This window comes from Bombus bifarius, unplaced genomic scaffold (genome assembly GCF_011952205.1).
Source record: "Bombus bifarius isolate JDL3187 unplaced genomic scaffold, Bbif_JDL3187 scf7180000008208, whole genome shotgun sequence".
In the NCBI taxonomy this organism is placed as follows: Eukaryota; Metazoa; Arthropoda; class Insecta; order Hymenoptera; family Apidae; genus Bombus; species Bombus bifarius.
In genome coordinates, this window is record NW_022884511.1 from 1156776 (window position 1) to 1179041 (window position 22266).

Sequence of the window (22266 nt, forward strand, 5' to 3'; positions counted from 1 at the left end):
AAAGTTAAGAAAAACTTACATTTGTGCTTTGACGCTTCGTTGCATTTGCAATTTTCTATCTCGAATCGAACAGGCACGACCTACATCAAGCGTATAACTCGCGTTACACAGAATGTCCCATGTAATTGGGCCAAACTATAGTTTTAAAGCGTTAGAACCTACACAAGAAAATATATTAGACAAAAAATGTTTAACGAATGAAATTTAAAAGATTTTATTTCATCCTTGATATTATTCAAATATTATTTCAAAATTCTCAAAAATGAGTGGTAGCTGAGGGTACAACGTTGAAGAAGATTCGCTTTCAGTTTCCATTTCAGTCATTACGATTACTTTCCTTTCAAATAGACGATTAATCTTCCAACCGAAATAATTTGTTCTTCACGAATGAACGATCACATCGCCAGAGGATTTAGGTGCGAACGTACTTGAACGAAACAATAAGGAACGACCACGAAGAACCACGAACAATGTATACTTTCCAGAGAGTAGCCTCGAGCTGAATCGTGATGTATCGAGACAAAAGGTGGACCATAACGCCGAAGTACTTTTCATTTTGTAATTAATACTTGGATCGTGAGACTTGATTCGTCTGGAGTCGAACGACACAGGGGAAAACAGGCAGCTTCTAAGACGTTAACGATAGTCTAATGTCTTTCACCACTTTTCTCTTAATGGTAACTCAGTAGACAGAAATTATGCAGCAATCGAATAAAAATCAAATAAAAATTAATTTTCTATATTCGATACAAGCATTTTAAGTAAATTTCGTCATAAACTGTATTAGTCTCACTGTGAAATTTTCAGTTTACATCTATCTGAGCGTCATTCCATTTAGTTTGTCAATTTGATTTGTAACGAAGAATCCGCGACAGGTGTACAGAGTTCTTAATACATATATAATTATAAAAGTTAGGAAATTATTTATGATAATAAATAATGGTACTGAATAAAAAAATAGAAAGTTTTTTTTTCACTCAGAATTTGAAACACTGTAAAATTTTCTACATAGATTGATATATGATATAATAAAATCGAAGAAAGCTAGATAAGAAAGCTAGGTAGGAAAGCTAGGTAAGAAAGAACAGATAATAGTACAAGCACCGAATCAAAAATTCTAGAAAGTATTTGCATTCCGTACTCACAGAAGATTATATTGCTGTAGATAACGGTAAGTTGGGATCCTCTCTTCTAGCCTAGCATCTGTTAGACATACCCAATGCAACTGAAGGAAGCATCGGCCATAGCATGACTAATTCTTTATTGTTACCTTTCGTTGATCTTTCTTAAATGTAGGCTAACTATTGCCGATATTCTCTTATCCTCGACTACGGTTTAGCACGTGTTGATAAAATTAGGATTAGGATTGGCTCGCACTAAAACTTTGAGCTGCTGAAAGGAACTCTCTGCATTCTAAATCTTGTACCTTCCATTCTTGTATTTGCTTTCTATGTAAATAACAACTTACTGAGGATATCTGTATTTTAAAGGTTCATAACGCGTGAGTAAGTTTCGGGCTGTTTGGTTTTAGTGGCCTGTAAAGATGTTCATGGATATTCGTCATCGGTACAAAGACCGGACGCACAACGTCATATTTTAGCAATTTAATAGCACAAAATAGAATTCTGATAATAATTTGCGTTTATAAGAATTTGTTTTTAAGTCAATCGTGGAATATTTATTTTGCTAGAAAATACAATAAACGTTGTAAGAGATAATCTACTGTGATGTATTAATGAGATCTGAAAAACAACCTTCTTTTTCGCTTTGACATTTTTGTCTGACTTTTCGTTCGCGTACGAGCTCGACAGTTATTCAGATTATTATTCAAAAAGTCACTTCCCAGACCTTGCACTTCTGTTTTATCGCTTACCTTTGATTTCCTAAGTCATTATTTATGCAATGTTTCTTTACATTACAGGGAACTCGTATGTTCAGCATATTTAGTTATTCGAAGCGAAGACTGAAAATTTTGTTAAAAAGTTCGTACAGAGTCGCTAAGAAAATTAAACTCGGTATAAAAACATTAAAAACTGACATTCCAGAACATTGTTATAATTTTGTATTAATATAGAACACTGGAGCTGTTCGTTGATCTATTCTCTGTATTACAAAAATACTATGTAACATAAATTTTTCACCAAGAAAAAATCCATCCTATTGAAATAAACATGACCCACATGACATGTATATTAAAAAGATTCGCACGTATGTAAGCTACGTGCACGAATGCCGAATAACACGATAAATTCGTTTCGTATTCTACTCGCCAGTTCATACAACATACGTAAATTGTATGTCAACTATCGAAATTCTTCATTCTTGAACCTCTGTATGAACAAAACGGTACTTGCGGCATTTTTCTTGTGGTAATGCCAACTTTCGGTAATAAACTATTTCTACGGAAAACGCAACTTGTCAAAATTAACAAGTAGACGAACAGAAAGAATAACGAAACTGTGTGTATCCAGAAAAATTAAAAGTGTTTGAAGAAACATGTGAATTCGTGCTGAAAACACTTTTACCGCAATAGACATGTGCATCCGTTCTCCTCACTTAAAGAACTCAACTCATTCAATTAGCGTAACCACTAAAGCAAAAACTGTTTGGCATAATTATTTATATTTTCCTTTCTAAAACAATGCAAGTATTTTCCCCGTATCGTATTGTTCTAGCGTTTTGGAATACAATATTCCTCGCTGATCTCCTTAAATGTCGATGAAAAACGCAGAGTGCCTAATATAGACTCGATGTTCGTCTTTGGATATTAACATTGAATGTTACTTGTGAAAGTAAAAAAAAAAAAAAGTACAGCGTGTAAAGAAGTAGATTTAACTAAATTTTGTAAATGTGCTGATCACTGAAAATCCACAGCATTTGGTAATAAATATTATAAACACATATCTATTAGAAATCTTCGCTTTCTGACGGTACTTACATTGTTTATCGTTCCAAGTGTTCAATTAATTTTTTTCACTCAAATTTTTTTCTCTGATGTCTAACGTCCAACGTAATTTCCACAGATTTATTTTCGATAGATGGGTCCAGCATTATTCCACCGCGTAGAATGTAATTTTCTTCGAAATTATCCATTGTCTTTAATTAAATTCGCATGAAACTTGACAAATAAAATATCCGTTTCTAGTACGGAAGTTTCTTGAGACATCGAAGCCCTAAGGATGTGAAACTAGCCATTCAGTATTTATCGTCAGGACAGTAATTTTCACGTAACGCCGTTCGCTAGGTGCATGAACAAGCTTCTTCCTAAATTATCATCCACATTTGTGTGTCCACGTGTGTACGTACCTGCACGTACACATAAGAAACACGCTTTCGAAGGTGTAATTACATCGTCGTAAACCATTAGAAAATAGAATGTTTTTGCATTTGCTACATCCCTACATGGTTACATTGTCAGTAGATCGATCGCTCGAAGATACGAATTCCTATTATACCTATATAATTAGATACAGTTAAATACCTCTAATAGGATTTTTTTCATAATTCGTAATTAAAACGATACGCTGATAGACTTTAATAAATAGTTGCTCACGTTTGTGGTGAGTCAAGATCTCTTATCGAATTCGATTGTTGAAATGCTGAATTGATAATAATTATATTCTTGAATGCTTTGTCTCGTTGCTAGATCGCAGATATATTTATGTGCTTTCACGAATATGATTAAACAAATGAAAATATAACAATCATTTGTATCGTTACAGGTTTTTCTTAATCTTTTATTGTTTTTATATATATCATTAAGTTACGACAGTTGGTATTATTTAGTCATTTCTCACGCTCTTGCGTAATCTTCAAACGTGTAACGCGACATTCCTTTCCAATTCCATCAGCCGCCACGACAAACTAAATCATATAGAACATCTGTCATAGCGGTTCGATTCATTAATTCCGCAGTTCAATCCTGCTGCGTTCTTTGCGTCGATTTGCAGCGAATCGTGTTTTTCTCTCACTAAAAGAGTTTCCTAAGCACGAACAGCATATATATAAAAGAATTTATTATCGGTATGCTTTTCTTTTCAAATCATTTTCAGCACTGCAACAACACCTCAACCAGTCTTTTACTATGTCAATAAGGTTCGAGGATGTTAATGTTATTGCAGCAAGCTTAGGCGCGAAACGCTAATGCGCGGTTTTATGAAAGTACCAGAAGCGTAGTGTTGTAAAGCCGCGTTTTATCGATTCGAATTAATGCGCATAAATTTGCACATAGTTTGAAAGCGAGTTACAGCGTGTTCATGTTTCTCTTGACTTGTCCCCTTTCGGATTAATGATTTCCAATCGAGTGCAGATAGCGATGGAATAGATATTCCATAAAGTTTCAAACAGCTCGATATTCGAATATTCGGACCGAGTAACGATTTTTCAGTCGGAAATGATTCTCAAAACGTCCAGTAATTTGTAAAACTCAACTCTTTTATTAATCAACAATATTGCGTTAACTATTAACTCGTAACGATTAAACCTGTATAATGAAAACAGTCGAAGAACTCGTGGCCTGTGGCTTTTAAAATGTTATCGACAGTAACAGTTCAATTTTGTGAGAATTTATCGACGAATATCGATACGGTATCAATTCCAACGTCAACAAACAACTTTATATTATACCAATCAAAGCAGTGATTGGTTGATTTTCAACGAAACAGCGTGTCAGAAACCAAATGAGATATCCCGCGGATTATCTCGTTAGATACAGCGCGCTAATAAAGCCTGCAACTTATTACACGTATCTCTATCGGCGTTCGCTCGGCTTCCGGATATTAATTGACTGCAATTAAGATAAGTATCATTTTCGCCATTATGCTTACGACTCGAAGGATTGTCGCGTGTCCATCGAAACGACGAAACAGGCTCTTCTGCTTTCTGCTGACTTTCGTTATTTGCTTTCGACCGAGCTTTCTTCGCACATATCGTATACGTGCATGTAAGTTGCTTACATATACCGCTTGTCACGAATTATTTAGGTTTTTGACGGGTTACATTAGATAAGATCGTGCATTATTACGCATTGTTTTTATAATTTCTGGCTCGTGAGAAGAAGAGATTTCTCGGAGAATAGGTACAACGCTCTCGCGCCTCGTTTATGAATGAAGCGTTAGATTACCTTCTTTTCCTTTTTCCTTCTTTGATTTCACGCCGAAGCTGATATCAAAGTAATCGAAATAATTTATTCCGTTAACCACGGAAGACCAGTTCGGACTGCTCGTTCTTGGACGTATCTAGTAATTTCACAGCTCGTACAGAGACGAGTAATTGAAATTCGAAACGTCTTATTTTTTGTTAATGATGCCAGAAGAGAAATTAGAATAAAATGCAAATAGAAATCTTCGTTCACCAGGATATTTGCCCCTTCGAATAAAAGAATTTTCTGTTATTGCTTTTTCTTGCCTTCTAAGCAAAGGTGAAGGTATCTTAGATGCTCGTGCTAGAAGAACCGAATACAGGAAGATAATGATGGTAATATATGTATATAGAATGTAGAAAGTGGAAGCAGATACTACATTTAATAAGTCGTTAAACCTGTTGAACCAACTTTTTGTAAGGGACAAGTTTGCAGATAATGATGAATGAAGGTACCGTATAATAATTATTATTTAAATTTCACAAAAATTATACGAGTCCGTATATATCGTGTTTTAAACGTATAACGTCGCATAATTACGATAATTACGTGAATACTATGATGGTTATATGAGAAATTAAATGCGATCGTGTGTCTATTTGATCTTGCTTCGATTATTAGAGAAAAGGGTTAAAAATTACTGTCTTACAAAAATGACTACTCACGTTGAAAATTAAATACTTAAATTTTTAATTCGACAGTTATATCTTACAAGGAATCGTATCTGTTTTACAGATTTATACGTCGAATGAATTTCACGATATCTGTTTTTATCAGACATTCTTCGCGAAAAATTTCGTCCGCGAAGGTCGTGTTGCCGTAAAAAGAATCGCAGAGCGAAAGAGACTGTTTCTCTCGAGTTTTGCTCAAACTGCACGCACCTGCGAACGTACGCGAAAATAAACAACGATATCCAGAACAACGGAGACCTGTGGAATTTACGGTGCGAGCATCTTCGAGAGAAATAGTCCTAGAATGTCGCGTGTGTGCTTTATGCCCTGTTCGGCACAATGATGGGAAAGAAACCCACGTATTTCAACGGGTCGCAGGAGCGGATGATTCGTTTAAGCCAATGGCAAATTTTTTACGCGTCGCTTTATTTGAACAATAAGTGAAAACGGAATAGTTACGCGGCAACGCGCGATTAGTTTCGTGAAATACGACTGGAATACGTACTTTCGTTTAACCCTTCGATAAGCACCTGCAGGCAAGCTGCAAATACGCTTTTGTTACAGGATAAATCAAAGGTGGTAGCTGTGGGTGCTTATAGGAATAGAAGACTTAAATATTCTAACAGTGTGCAACGTTTTTTCGTATTATCGAAACAAAAGGGAATAAAGCGGAGCGTAACGAAGAACGCGGCGCGCTTAAATTTGAAAAGCGCGCGATAAAATAACAAGGATAGAAGAGGTATGGAAATCGTTGGAGATCGTTGATATACGATTTGACCTGTATCCGCCGACTATTTCCCACACTCGTGCCGGCCGCCCGCTAAACCCAAGTGTGAAATTACGTTTTACAGCAAGACATGCCACGTGCTTTGTTGTTGCTTTATAAAACTCGACTCTACACGCGGCATGCTCGCGTACAGGGTGTGGTAGAGCGATAATGATCCAGTCAGCTGACGTACATACTCTACTTAATATCGGTAATATTTTCAAAGCGGTTTCACGCGCCACGCAGTATTCCTCTGTGCTCTGGAAAGGTCGCCGCTCTGTACACGTATAGGTGCACCTGTGCGGTTGCTACGCCTTCTGCGAGGCTCTCGGGTCCACGCCAACAATAGCCTCCTTTCTTTTATTTCGGCCGATGAAGAGATTAATAATGTTTCGCGAGGCATTCCCAGGAGAAAGTATTCGGCAGGAGAATCGATTCAGCGGCGGGCTCGAGGTCACCAGGGGTTATTTAAATCGAAATACCACGAGCAAGTGGTTTCCACGACTGCCGGGCAAGAGGTTTCGCGTCTTGCGATCAAACGAGATGCGACTCGACGGTCTTGCCGCGATTCATTGTGTAACGCGCCACGTGTTCGATGGTTAATTTTACGCTTTTCCGCCTACAAAAAGTATATTTATTTATCCGCGAGCTTCGTACGGCTAAGGAGCTGCTCTTCTACCGATTCGTTCGCGATCTTCGAATCGTGCTGTACACTCTGATTAAAACGAGAATGCCGTTGATTATCCGACATTTGATACTTCGCTTGTTTTCTTAATCAAATATTTATACGAATTGGTCACGTAAGAATACCTCGGAAAAGATTCAAAGTTCACCGAAAAACAAAAATCTCGACACAACTGGAATTTCCAGTGCGGAGAATTTGCCACTAATTACCGCGCTACCTCGTAACGTAAAAGATATGTTTACATAATTTCGATATTCAATTTTATTTATTCACGCGTTCTCGAAATTGCCCGAATTGCCGAAAATTTCAATTGCGTACTTACGTAGCGTGTTACCGCTGACGATCAGAGTCGAGATGGAGACCTGGCCGACAAACACGCCAGTTATAAACGAAATATCTATGTGCCGAAATAACAATGCCGTGATGGACGTTGATCGTTTGAAATAAAGGTAGCATAAGTGGGACAGTTTGCACGTGTATCAAGAGGTGTATACCCGGTAGAGAAACAGATACGCGTTCACGGAATGGGAAGAAGGGAAAGGAAAAAGAGGTGGCCACGCGGAGTGAGAGTACCCGAGGGAGGCAGTACCCGAGGAAAGATGCTCGCCATCGCCAGAAGGGAATTGCACCAGGTGAAAAAGAACAAGAGAGAGGGAGAAGGGAAGGAAAGAGTTGGCGAGAGGACTGAGTAGAGAGGGGATAGGGGAATAAAGGTGAAGAGAGGGAGGCAAGTTAGCAGTGGATGGGCACTCGACGTTTAGGCTGCACACGTTCCTCGGCTACCTAGCAATTCACAGAAGACCGGCTACCTTCGTTGGAACCGGTTGTGGTCGATAACCCGACTCCTCCGCGTGGAACGTTCGTTCGCGAATCGTATCATCTGGATGGACCAAGTGAAAATCTTGTTCGTTTAGTGTGTGTTGAAGAACAGTTCGTAAGATACGTTGAAAGTGACGTTGAGGAACGTTTAGCGAGTTACTAGTGTTAGGAGAAAAAGTGGAAGTTCGGGTCATCTTTCAGGATTCTGGAGCTTGGAAAGATGAGCAGACATAACGTAGTCTGCGATCCGCAGACGCCGCTAAATTCCTTCGATTGTTGGGATTACTCCGTCGAGCTGTCGTATCTTGAAAATCCGCAAGGTATACCAAAATGGAAAATCATTTTCGTGATGTCAAAGTTCTTGGAACAGTGGTCTCGTGTTGGAGCGTTTGCGCGGCGAATTGACTCTGAATGAGTTTAGGGAGACGAATTTGCGGAAGTGCGGGAATAACGGAAAACTACGTTTTTCTATCTAATGTCAGAACTTTCGAGTCAAACGTGACAGCATGCTCGTTAAACTTGAATTCTAAAATATCCGCTATGCAGTCGATTAAATCGTTTCGTCATTTATGAGCAAGATATCACGTCAATGACAGTGCTAACGATGTGTATACGATATATCTCTTCTTTCAAAGTGATTGCCATTTACCTTGTACTATAAATTATCTATGTTCGCAAACTATATTTTAATTCATCCTTGAAAAAGAAAACTTAGAGATGTGAATTTTTATCGGGTACATAATCCAGTGGTATTATCCAAATTCCGTAAAATATTTTCAAAAATCAAATAATAGCAGAGTAACGTATCTCGGTGTTGTCTTAAAAACTTGATAACAGGTATCAATCGCTTATTTTATTTATCTAGCGCATGCCAAAGTGCGGTATAAGCTTCTGCGGAATACAGAAGAATTCCATTTGTCTGAACCTGTCCGCCAGGACAAGCAGTTCACATAACTGGAGTTCGTACAATAAGAGTTGGCGAATTTTCCCGCCTATTATTTTTTATACGCATAATAGGAGTTCACAATTTAGATAAGAGAATTCAGCGAACAAAGTTCAATTACTCGGGCATTAATTAAAATTTCGTTTGAATAAATAAAATGCAATGAAATTACCAGTTTTACTGCCATTCTACGGAAGTTCGTATCGTAATTTATGTCCACTGGATGGATGAAATAAATGATTTACACGTCCTTGAGCAAACACGTAGATTATTTTTTCTATCGTCTTCGTATGGACTTAAACAATTTTTAAACAAGACCAATTCGAATGAAATATTCGTGTCATAAAACCTCGCAACACATTTGCATCTTTCTTTCAAACACGAATTACATAGTTTACGAACATGAATAATTTATAATTTGCGCAAAGATGGAAGCGCAACAATAACGCAAAATTACAAGGTGCAATAAAAAAATAAGCAGCGTCACATTACAGCTACAATTATCGTCGTGAGATTTCCCATTACGCGTGTAAAGCGTGTGCGAATTGGGAAAAAGGGGAAGAGAATGGCATTTGTCGTTGTATGTTGTTCAAGTGAATCGAGGGACATTAATGACAGCCGAGGATGGGAAGGAAAAAACGGTAGTTGGCTCGTTTCCTCACCACGAAGGTCCTTAGCCCTAGCTAGAACGCCGTTTGTTCCTTGCCTTTAGGCTCGCTGGAGGTCGTCAGTTTTAGATCGAGGAAATGCAACGAAGCAGAACACTCGCCGTCAAGTTCAACTGTACGGAACATCCACGGCGTTATCCTTTCGATTTACAATCGTTTCGAATCATTCGAAACTCCAGGCTCGATCTTTTGTCACGCGATCGTTTTGTCATCGTTAACAAGCGAGAGGAGCTCGGTCGGAGCTTAATTATAGATTGGATCGCTATTACGATCGACCCTATTGTAATTAATTACATACACGTAAATTAACGACGAACCGACGCGACGTTTGCACGCGCATGATACTTTTATTATTATCATCATCAGGCACAGGAGCTTTGCCACAGGCGAAATCAAGAAATTCAATGTCACAGGCGTAACTGTTATTTATATCAGCAACACTTGTCGTTCTTTATCGTACTATATTATACCGTAAGATATTATACACGTAATAATTGTGATGTGTGATCACCGATCGCTATTGGCGGGAAACCTTTCAAGGACAAGGAAATTAATTCCTTATTCCATTTATTCTTTTATAAATTTCCAAATGAATCGATATAGTGGAGTATACTGGTAGATTAAGAGAAGAAACGTTTGTCTTTTTAATGATCGTTGGGAATATTACATGGAATGTGTGTAAAATCATGTTTAATGGATATGGGAGAAATTTTCCAGATATTCGCTGTATAACGATTCGTTTTATTTGAACGCGCGTTAATGTACGTATAAATTCGTATAATCGCAGATATGAAAAGTCTGCATTTTTTTTTTTTTTTTTTTTTATTAAATTTCTCGTACCGTTCAAATATGATTATCCGTAAAATATAATTGGAAAAGCGAATTTTTTTAATCTTTAAATATCCTACAAATGTATAAAAATCTGTTATCTATACATAATATAAAAGTTTTACGTGAAATTTCCGAGAAATCTCTAATTGGGAATTTATTTCAGACTTGCAATTGGCTGCAGAACTCGGCAAAACACTTTTAGAACGGAACAAGGAATTAGAAAACATTATCAAAACACACCAGTCCACCGTTGAGGAACAAGCGCAAGAAATAGAGGTAACTTTTCAATAGTTACAACGTTGTCGAGAATTTATGCTAATCGCGAGAGCCATTTATTTACATTGAAATATGCTTCTCTAGTATATGAAAAAACAAACAGCTGCATTGAGGGAGGTAAACGACTCACGATTGAAAATTTATGAGCAACTCGAAGTCAGCATCCAGGATTTGGAACGTGCAAATCACCGTCTCGTGATTGAGAACACAAGTGACAAAAAGCTAATCAAAAGGTATGAAAATTTACTGTTACTCAATTTCCTTTCACTTACTTACTTTTAGAGAAAAGTTTTAAATATTGAATAAGTTTAAAGTTTTAAAAAGTTAAAAATATTCAACTAATTAATCGACTAACGTTAGAACTATCGAATTATCAAATATTATTAAAATGGCATGCTTTTAATACAACAGTTAATTATAATTATTTAATTAAAACGATATGTGTACGATTATTGATAGATTTAAATTATCAATATCAGAAGCTGAATGGTATGGTTGAATGTTATGTAATTAATAAACGCTTCTCGTAATTTGTTAACAGCCAGTGTTTAACAATCGAGAACTTGGAAGCTCGGTGCGAGGAATTCCAGAAGAAAATCGACGAGATAAACGAGCAACATGAAAGTATACTTCGGCAACAGACTGCGAGTCAATCGACGAACACCGCACAAACACAGACCTTTGTATGGAAAGCACCGGCCATGCAGGGTGGCAGCATACAACAGGTTATTAATATTCATAGAATTCATTTTGCAGGATCTCGGATAAGTTCTATAATTATCGGTTATTTTGTATTTGATACTAAGCTGTGAACGGTAAAATTTCAATTTCATCGTTGAAACGTCGTTCGATTTACCGATGAAATTTCTATCCTGTTTGACTAAACGTTTCAGCATTCAGTTAGCAAAAAATTGTATTGGCAAAATTTTTGTTATTATTTACAGAAGAATTATAAGCCTCTTTGAAAACTATGCGATAGATAAATTTCAATACTCTAGGTACAGTTACTTATAGCTTGCGATAAATTACCAAGGATAGTACATATTATTAATATACTATAGAACTATTATTATAGATATTATTCGACACGAATGAGCGCAGTAGGTATTTATCAAATTGAAACGTGGAAATATTTTTCAGAGCGCTGCCTCACGTGGCCAAAGACCTTTCCAAGAAGCTATCATTGACTCGAACGTTCGGCAATTTCATACAACAGCTTCAACAAACGAGGAAGAAGTTACCGAATTGCTGAGGCAGGTGCAGGAAGCGCGAAGTCAAAGAACAAGGGAGCAAAAGAAAGTCGCTGAGCTCGAACAACAATTAACTACTGTATTGCAGGAAAATACTACATTAGAAGAACAGTTGAACGTTTTGCGGGGTAAAGCACAAGACGTAAAAAATCTTCAAGAAGAAATAAACACGCTGGAAGAAGTTAGGTGGGTGTCATAGAAAACATTTTCGATTGAAATTTTCTAAAGTTTTCAAGTGATGGAACGTAAAAGATTCTTTGTAAAATATTTCCGGTATTAATAAATCTTTCATATTATTGTTTCCCCTATGTAAGACATCTTATATTCAAAAGCATTTGAATATTTTAACGCGTTTCTTATTTTCTTAACCGTTTAACGTACACAGCTATGACATACTCGATCATAAATTATTTTTAGTTTAGCCGATTACTCTACCTATTGATCTTTTTACGGATTCAGGGAAAAATCATTGGTACGATTTCCGTAATGAAAAATTGTCATCTTTTTACAGACGAGGCCAACTATGTGGACGATGTTTACGCGGAATGGAATCTAAAACACACGACGAACTCTCTATAATGTTGAACCAGGAAGAATACGATGACATTAGCATGGCTGAATCACTCATAAATGACACTCAACGTGACACCGTATCTGTTACTCAGGTACCTTCATGTTCATTTGTGCAATGTTTGCTGTGTCAGACAATGTGTGTGCATGAAATGTTTTCTGTTTTTTGCTCTCTGACTATGCTTGAATTACGTTGTTTTACTCCTTTCCAAGCAATATTTATTTCGTACACTTTGTACGTCCCGCAAAATAATATCCCGACGATATGATTTTAGATGGATAGTATGTCTTATAATTTATACCGTATTTTATAGGAAATTTTGGTCCATGCCAATACTTCTGTTTTTCACTATATATCTAGTAAAAGCTTCTTAGTTACGCGAGTAGATTCAAAAGTAATTTAATTTTATTTGCTTTAGGAAACACTTCCAACAAAGATTAAGAAATCCAAGGCAAATAAAGAGAATAAAGAATTTCGTATGCTGTTGTGGACAACTTTCGCGTGTATATGGAAAACACCGTCGTTAATTTTTGTTTTCTTCCATACGATATGGTACATAAAAAACGAGTGTATTATGCCATTGTTATTGAAACCGTTCCGAATACCAATTTTCATTTTAAGAAAAGTGTTGCCATCAAAAAGTAGTAATAAGCTGCTTTAAACTATAGAAGGCGCGTAGAGACAACGATAATTAATTGAAAGTTAAACAGACTCGATACAATGAGTATTTTACATGTTAGATGACATGTTATCGAAAGATAATTATTTGCCATCTACTTGACAAAAGTTACGTATCAAAGCTAAATTTAGCTTAAATCTTCGTCAATTCTTTAATTACAAACATATCGTACTAATCGAAAATGCCATTAGCTTTGATTAAATTCCGATATTTAATTCAAAACTTTCACGAAATTGTTCATTATTAAGTCTTTCATTCAACTAAGATTAAAGTCAGAGTATAATATTTATCCTTATACCGGTGACTACTGTAATTGAGTAACTGTTACTTTTATTTTCTAGTTTTTTGTAGTTTTCTGTAGCTTCTAGGTTGTAGATGTATATGGCTTGTGATTAGGCTGTTCCTAATTTTGTACCATTATTTAAAAAATTTCGAGACGAAATCGATAGATATAGAACAATTGTTAAGTTTGAAGTTAGATAACAAAATTATCAGACTTCTTCGATAAGGCTGATTGAAAATGGTGTTGGTAAATAGCATGACGATGACAATTATAACTGAGCACTTACATTACTACGAATCTAACTATAACGAATTTAATATCGTAAGTTAGCAAGGATAGTATTAAAGCATGGCTCTAGCATGATTACTCGTATATTTCGATGATAGGAAAATGCCACGTATCAATGAAAAAATGTTTTCACACGTGTAAAATATTAGTAGATGAGGAAACTAGTTAGTATCCCCGGAATAGGTAGATATTACACATATCTTTAAAAAGAAAAGAGGAGAAAGAGTTTAATTTCCAAAGAATAAAAAGACTGTGTTAAATTAACGAATTAGCGAATAAGTTATTTCCATGTGCAATTTTTTATCGTGTGAAATTCGAATAGGTCGGATTTGCTGATGTTGCTTATTATTTATTTATTTATTTTTTTTTTTTACAGTTAAGTTTGCTTCGCCGCATTTACTTTCTGAAGTTGTTAGTTCAACTTTGAGCATGAACCAATTTGTTAGCATATCTAGTCGACTTGTTATTTGTTAAAATTACATTGTACAATGTAAGTGCCAGATTTATATGATATTGAATAAAACATTTTTACAACAAATATCGTTGTTTTTATTTAACATCCTATAAATCTGGCGTTTCCTGTACCTTTCATCCAAGAATCCTTGCATTTTTAAACGATGTAGATGTTTTTTTTTTAATGCAATACAACCACGTTTATATGAAACTATCGGAGGGCAAGTTGGTTCATACAAGTTGGACATAGGTCGTCCTTATAATAAGATTTCTCCTAACCACCCATGATTTTTCGTTCGATTAATAAGACTTTATATTCATATGAGGAGATTTCGCGAAGCATTTTCTCTTAAAAACATAATAATGTCGGAAAGGATGCCCCTATTCACATCTTATGTCATTAACGCTCAACGCTAGTTTAAATAATAAGAAGCTCGGTTAAAGTTCTTAATTAGGCACTACTACAATTCCGTTTATATAAACGAACTTCCACTATATTTTCTTCGTGCTGATGAATCGTTACATCATCAATTTTTCCTACAAGCTAATAAAACTCCATTATTTTAATTTATTATATATCAAAATCAAGTTTTAGTTGAAGGAAGAAAATTTTGTTAAATATCGTTACCCACTACATATTTTGTTACGTCTGATATTTTTCATAATTTTACTTTGCATTAATCCTGAAGATCTATGACACTGCCACGAAATCCCTATGTATAAAACGACTATATTTTGTTTCCAGGATACGAACGAACAACACGAAGGACAAAGCGACTTGAAGAATCCCTACAGAGTGCTAGTAGAAAAATACCAAGCTTTGTTAGAAGTTCAAAGACGCTCGGCTCTACGACGAAAGGACAGCGTACCAACGCCTATGTCGTTGCAAGAGGAACTAGAGATGTCGGGTGAATTTAACAGCTTTCATACTCCGACGTTGGAAACAGAGATTCAACAAGAGCCGACGAAACCTGCCAGTGGAAACGCTACACGTGCCAAAACTGAAGTATGCGGTAAGAAGATACTCTCGGCTACACCTACAGACTTCTCCGAAGCCGAGACGTCGTCTTCTGGATTCTCGGACGAGACGAGCAATAAAGCGACGCAAACGGAAGGAAGGCCCGGCTCCTTCCTTTGTTCTATCGCGGACGGAGAAGATTGCAAGTTCAGCATTTATGACGATAACAGCCCGTTCGAGAGTAGATTTAGGAAAACACCGGAATACAGGCAATTATTCAGCGAAATATTCAGCGTCCTTAAACGAGCGGCGGAAGCCAAAGACGAAGGAGAAAAATTACCATTGCTGGATGATTCTACGAGTACGACAGCTTCTCAACAGCAATCCCCGATTTTACTCCAAGAGGACGTTCCAAGCGAGACTACGGACGACAATCAGAGCGTCACGTCATCCATGTTCTCCTCCGCCGTATCTGAGCCGCCTTACAGAGTACAATTGCCTGTCTCATCGAACGGGGTTAAAGAACAAAATACCGAAACAACTACGATTGCGCAAGCAACAACTAGAAACGATATTATTCGAGACACGGATCGCACAGTTTGTATAGCGCTTAATTATAAAAAGAAAATCTCAAAGAAAAATGCTAATAGAAAATTGTCGTATAACGAGCGACCAACGACGCCTGATGTGGTTCCGACGACAAACTCCAAGTCCTTTCCACCAAAGTCGAACAGCGGTGGAAAGAAAAAGTTCAGACCTTTCACAATCGCCAATCAAAATGGTAGTCTCGTCTGTAATGGATACAGTTATGCGAATAAAACGAAAGAATCACCCAATTCCGGAAAGCATTCAAATAACGTGTACATACAGAACAACAATGATCATCAGAACAGTAGTTTCGAGTACAGAGACTATAAACCAAGCACTGCTTCTGAAGAAGTCGCTCGATTAAAACGTTTAGAAATGTCTTACGCAGAAGTTCTTCGATTGCCAAATAGGTCTAAAATGAGTAATAATCGTAGAAGTTAAAATATTCATATACGCGATACCTTTAAACGAAGAAGAAACTTTTATACGTAAGATATAGTCAAATGAGATTAAGTTCCAAATTTTTTAAGTATTTAACGTCAAACAAATACTTAGAACATGATTTAAATTATTTCCGAAATAATTATTCAGTATTGATAATCAGTGCTACCTTGTGAATATCTAAGAGAAGCGATTGTGAGTAACGTCTGTACTAGATACTAACTACTTGACATTAATTTTTTATTGTATTTTGTATCTTAATTGTATATGTTTTTTCATGTGAATGTGTGTGGGTAACCAAGGTACATAACTTTAATATATTCAATAATATCTGCAAGAGATTTATGAGTAAAATAAATCGAGTCGTGCCTCGCGAGTTCGTTTTTCTTTAGAAATTGTAGTTGTAACCAGGAATAAAATTATTTATGTGCCATTTACTATGCCGAATTATAATTGTCAACCAAGTATCCCAAATACTTGCTCCAACTTCCTCCCATAACTTAATATCTATTTCCAAGAGAACTCACAATAGTCCATTTCATTAATAGCATGTACAGAGTATTAGCTTCTATATTTCATAGCTATAAATTACAACAATATTGTGATCATCTTATTATGCCAAGTAAATAAAACCTTCGTCATAGTCAGCATATTCTATCGTAATAAGATCTAATTCCTTTCTCTACAGCATCCTTTAAATAGCTTTGCTATTCTTTTATTTACGATTACGTTACGTTATAAAATACTCAGAAGGACGAGTATATACTTTTTGCACTTTAATTCCAATCTAATGCGAACATTTTTCTTCAATTTTCGAGATCTCATTGACAACGAAGTATTAAAAATTCCTAAATGCTTGTTGTTTTATTTGACTATATTAAATGTACAATAAGCATTCTTGTGTCTGTCCTTTATAACAACATTTAATTCATTTGCTATTGAGCTAATTTCGTTCAATTGTAATATAGATTAAAAATAAGATACATGAAAGTTTATAAATACAATTTCCAGTCAGAACTCCTTTCTCCAGATGCTCTCAGTACACATCTTTTAATCTCTTGATTCCTTTTCTATTTTCTTCTCTTTTAAAAATATTTGGAATAAAAACTTTTGCCATTATATATGGCATTTTATGATTAAAATTGAAATATATTTGATTAAGAATCATCGAACAATGCACGGTGTACTGCTCCTAAACTTGGTTGTACATAACTTGAACTAACACTTCTTCTGGATCTATAAAGGTACATAAAAATGGAAATATTTATTCGTTACTCAAACTTCGTAGTCATAACAAAATATTACAAAGTCTCTCACTTAATCTTCTTTTACCATAATAGTATTTCGTCATAATAACAAAATATTATACTTACTCTGTAAGCGACCTAACGGCTGGTCCAGTTGGATTATTTTTTGGTCGTGGATTTACAAGGAGACACTTCATAGGGTGTCCATCTAATTGTCTATTATGATAAGTTTCAACAGCTTTAGTAGCATCCTTTAATGTTTTATAAATTACTTCTGCTGTACCTGGTCGTACTAATCTGGATACTAATAATTCTCCTACATCCTCAAATAATTCCTGTAATATACGAATATTTCTTCTTTAGTTCAGCTAGAATTAAATACGCTTAATGCTCCTGACTTGATTATACCTTGATATCTTCTTGAGTGACATTTGCTTGTAAATTTGATACTACAATCCGATAACCAGTTGATTGTGATGACGAAGTGGAGCTTGTTTTGGATCGAGGTAAAACACCTATATTTCGCGATTTACTCGGAACTGAATCTAGTCTTGATTTTACTCCAATATCTCTATGACTTCTTGAATCGTAATACTTTGAATCCGTTGCATCTTCCGCTAATATAGTCCTGTAAAAGTAACAATAAGTCAAATATTATATGTAACAAATTTTATTATTTTGTTTGTTACAATAAATTTGAACAAAATCAATAAAAAAATATACCTTGACTTTGTACCAAAACTCCAATCTTCCTTATATGAGGGAGAAGCAGGTTTTGCCTGAAATCATTAATTACGAATAATTTAAAAGTCCAAAATTAAAGAACTAACATGACAAATACCAGTATATGTAACAGCAATTACCATTGGAAAACGTGCAATAACTTTATAATCTCTTGCTCTTTCACGTTCTCGATCATCATCAGGTTTACGAGAAGGTACAATTCTTATTACATTACTGCTTGTTGGTTTTACCCATGTGTATGAAGATGTAGGTTTAATACTGAAAGCTGGAGGAGGTGGGGGTGGTGTAGGAGCATATTCGTTACTTACTGTTCTTCTTAAAGGTGCTGACTCCATCATATAATCTAAAATACAGAAAGACATTAAATAATCCTGCACGTTGATCACTACAAACCAAATTAAATATGTATACCAATTTTCTTTGTACCATCAATAAAATCCATGTTCATGTCTCCCATGTAATGAGTTTCTGCAATTGAATGTGACCTATAACCCACTGCCCTAGTGGATGGTGGCATATAATTATTTGGAATATTTGACGCTACGGTGTGTGGCATAATTGGAGGCACTTTATTAGTTGATAAAGACAGTCTTCCATTACGACCTGTTTTTTGAGATATCCCAGGTATCTGTGATTTTATTTTCTTAAACTGTGATGCACGGATTTTATCCAATTTTAATCTGGCATCACTTTGTTTGGCAATTTCTGCAAGTTTATCTCTTGCATCTGTAAGTTTCTCCCGATTCTTTTGTATAATTTTAAATCGTGCATCAGTAATAACTTGTGAACCTCGTCCTCTTAGTGAACCATTAGCACGTGCACCCCTATTAATACCTCTTCGGATACTGTATAGAACATGGAAAAGTGACAGTTAATTTTCATGCTCATTATATTTAATTTCTGTAATGCATCTCTAAGAATAAATGTTCGCGTAATACAATGTTATACTGAAATACTAATAATTATACAGACTAAGGTTAGATATCAATAAACAAAAGGTTAAATAATGAGAAAATATATATAAATAACGATTATATACAAAATCTGTAAAAAAATAATACAAATTTTTAATCATTCCTGAGAACACTATAGAAAAGCTTCCAACTTAAAATGTATTTTTTCATTAATCACAAATTATGAAATAAATCTGCCGAACCAATAAAATAACAGAAAAATTGATTAAAAAAACAATATTATGTGTGAAATGAAAAATCTTGAAAATTGTTGCCAGATAATATTCTAAAAACGAAATTTTCTTTTTGATAATTGCACTCTCATTTTTTTAAGGTTATGAAGAAATCGATAATATAGCAGTCACAATAGAGTCAAATTTATTACTGATTTTTTAAAATTGTCTCACCTTCCACCTCTGCTTCTCATTCCTGATGATTTTGATTTTTTAATTATGTCATCTAAACTTAGACCCACATCAGCCATACCGTAACAATCCAACTACCCGAAACTGACGCGAATCATGGAATCGAAGATACATGCGATATGCAACTATGGAGGCCATCTTACACTTCAAGGGAAGTTCTCATATAATTACTATGTTTAACTGGTTTAACGTTATTTCCAACGACTTCTAGGAACCCTCCTATATCTTATCGAAAAAAAAATGTTTAAAATATGTACAATGTAAGGAAAGTTTAATCAACGATAAAAATATTTTTTCCAAATTATGGAATTATTTTTAACACATATATATTTGTTCGTTGAAATATTTAGATCTGTCTATCCGCGCGAAAATGTATCTTTCCTTGAAGTCAGTTCAAAATAAATGCACAAAAGATTGTTAAAAACAACTAACTTCAAAAACTAGAATAACTTTTTCGTCAACTTTCCTCTCATAACTTCAAATTGAAGATATAAATCAGTCCCCGATATGGTAATTTTACATGATGAAGAGTATTATAAAAGTCGAATACCGCAACCCGATTTAGGACCTCTTCGAAACTTTCTGCGGTTTATTTGGGATAATAATCGAAAGACATTTCTTGACAGAACAGCGAAAGAATGGGGTAACGTCATGAATAATTCGAACAAGCATTCTAGTTTTATTTTATGCTACAATTTAGTATTTCTGTTCACATAACTCAGCATAGTTCGGAAAAAATAAAATTTCATGAGATGATCATAGAAATGAATGTGGCGACTGATGCATTGTATTAATTTAGTTACATCCGGTTTTTGTACGCTTTGTTATGTTATGATTCATGGAGAATTATGGCCTTGTGCGATTAAACGTGTTAACGTAAAACATATATTTGAAATGTAGGTCAACTAGGAATATTTTATTTGTTCTTCTTTGCCGTTTTGGGATCAATATTCGCAATACAAATGAAGATCAGTATAGATTATGTTTCTAAACTAGATAGACCATTTTTTCAATACTCTGGTCAAATTACACAATCTATTTCCGCAAGGAGCGTACGTCTTTCCCGTTCTGCTTTTGGTAGTCCAGGTATCGATAATATTAAAAGAAAATATTTTTGCAAAAATTATTTGCAAACATAGAAATCAAATAATTTATTTTTCAATAAATTTTTATCCTGTATAATATTTCAACAATGGATGTATTTTATTCTTGTAACTTGATTCGTCGCAAGATTATTTACAAGAATAATGTTAAATTAATTAATAATGCACCCAATATGGACTCTCATATTAAGTAAAATCTTTCTAAAGGAATAGTTTTTAAACCAAACAGCATATCAGCTGTATCACCCATTATTGCCGTGAGCAATTTGCTTAGCAGCACCAGACCGGACAGATATATTCGAGCCTTGTCTGATTTTTTACAAGGTATCTTGCGAAATACATATATATATATATAATATTTATTTGTAACATTTCTCACCTTTTACTTATCCTTGTTTATAAGTTCTTATAATTCTTAACATTTTTTATTTTAGAATATCATAAGAATATGTCGGACTATGACTTATATTGTCAGAATAAACATGCGAAGACAAATCATAATAAAAAACCTTGCTTTTTTGATATAAAATCTCTTGGAATATGTAGCAAGCCTCCATACGGATATACAAAACCGTTCCAACCTTGTGTTCTTATTAAATTTAATAAAGTAATTTTCTCATAAGTATAAACTGCGAATGTTTATATCTGCATTTGTAAAAAAATTTTAAGTGTGAAAAATGCACATATTCAAATATATGATATATATCATAATTAATATTCAAATTAATATATATGTATATATATGTTGTAGAGGTTCGATTGGATACCTGAATATTATAATAATTCTTCGAATCTGCCAGATCATATGCCAGATAAATTGAAGAAAGCAGTACGGGAATCTACAAAGGTTTCATTTAGTAAATGAACTACTATAATTATTATTATTACTATAATTTATTTTCTTACTTACGCTAGTATTACTATAATTTTATTTCTTTTATTTCTGCTTATTTATTATGTTTACGAATACATTCTCTCTTATTAATTATACATATTAATTGTACATATTCTCTCTTATTAAATATAAGCGAAATATTTAAATGTATTTTTTGTAAGCCTTACATTTGGTTATCATGCGATGGAGCAAATAACGTTGATAAAGAACACATCGGAGAAATAGAATACATTCCAAATCCTGCATTTCCAGTCCAATATTTTCCATTTACCGGACAACCAGGTTATCTCTCCCCTATTGTTGCATTAAAATTTAGAAATTTAACACGTAAGTATGAAGCTTCTATTTCGCAAACTTATTTGTTATTATTATTTTTGCAATTACTGCAGGAAATAGACTAGTGACAGTGGAATGTTATTTATGGGCTTATAATATCGAACAATATCACCGTTATTCATTAGATTTTCAAATAATGACAGGTAAAACAAGAGAGAAAACTTATTGGTAATTTACTATTTCTAATAATTCGTTTGTTTAATGACAAGTTAATTTTTTATTAGGGAATTAAATTCGCTATACAATTATGGAG

The 22266-nt window shown here is 34.8% G+C and overlaps 3 protein-coding genes across 8 annotated transcripts in view; 2 read left to right on the top strand and 1 right to left on the bottom strand.

The window, feature by feature from the left end:
* LOC117210666 (cerebellar degeneration-related protein 2) overlaps window positions 1-16747 on the top strand; it is a 53144-nt gene extending 36397 nt beyond the window's left edge. For 3 of the 5 annotated variants that reach the window (XM_033453894.1, XM_033453893.1, XM_033453895.1), the window contains exons 2-7: window positions 10687-10799; window positions 10884-11032; window positions 11341-11524; window positions 11940-12235; window positions 12561-12714; window positions 15069-16310. In XM_033453894.1, the coding sequence (XP_033309785.1) occupies window positions 10687-10799; window positions 10884-11032; window positions 11341-11524; window positions 11940-12235; window positions 12561-12714; window positions 15069-16310 (2138 nt within the window). Of the gene's footprint in view, window positions 1-5566; window positions 5592-8246; window positions 8402-10686; window positions 10800-10883; window positions 11033-11340; window positions 11525-11939; window positions 12236-12560; window positions 12715-15068 lie in introns of those variants that run through there. The other 2 variants (XM_033453896.1, XM_033453892.1) reach the window with 2 other exon arrangements.
* Window positions 16748-17148: 401 nt separating this feature from the next.
* On the bottom strand, window positions 17149-19820 carry LOC117210670 (polymerase delta-interacting protein 3-like). 2 transcript variants are annotated; one of them, XM_033453904.1, is made up of 7 exons: window positions 19662-19820; window positions 18713-19146; window positions 18421-18644; window positions 18281-18336; window positions 17966-18185; window positions 17684-17892; window positions 17149-17546 (listed from the first exon to the last, which is right to left on the bottom strand). In XM_033453904.1, exons 1-7 carry the CDS (start codon window positions 19736-19738, stop codon window positions 17468-17470), a joined length of 1299 nt encoding a protein of 432 aa, XP_033309795.1. In that variant the 5' UTR covers window positions 19739-19820; the 3' UTR covers window positions 17149-17467. The 2 variants fall into 2 exon arrangements, with proteins under 2 accessions (XP_033309795.1, XP_033309796.1); XM_033453905.1 differs by having other exon boundaries at window positions 18728-19146; window positions 19662-19818.
* A 264-nt stretch (window positions 19821-20084) lies between these two features.
* On the top strand, window positions 20085-22185 carry LOC117210650 (sodium/potassium-transporting ATPase subunit beta-1-like). Its single transcript, XM_033453862.1, has 7 exons — window positions 20085-20322; window positions 20580-20765; window positions 20990-21106; window positions 21217-21389; window positions 21534-21629; window positions 21839-22004; window positions 22067-22185. The coding sequence occupies exons 1-7, from the start codon at window positions 20187-20189 to the stop codon at window positions 22183-22185; spliced, it is 993 nt and encodes a 330-aa protein (XP_033309753.1). The 5' UTR covers window positions 20085-20186.
* The last annotated feature ends 81 nt before the right edge of the window (window positions 22186-22266 follow it).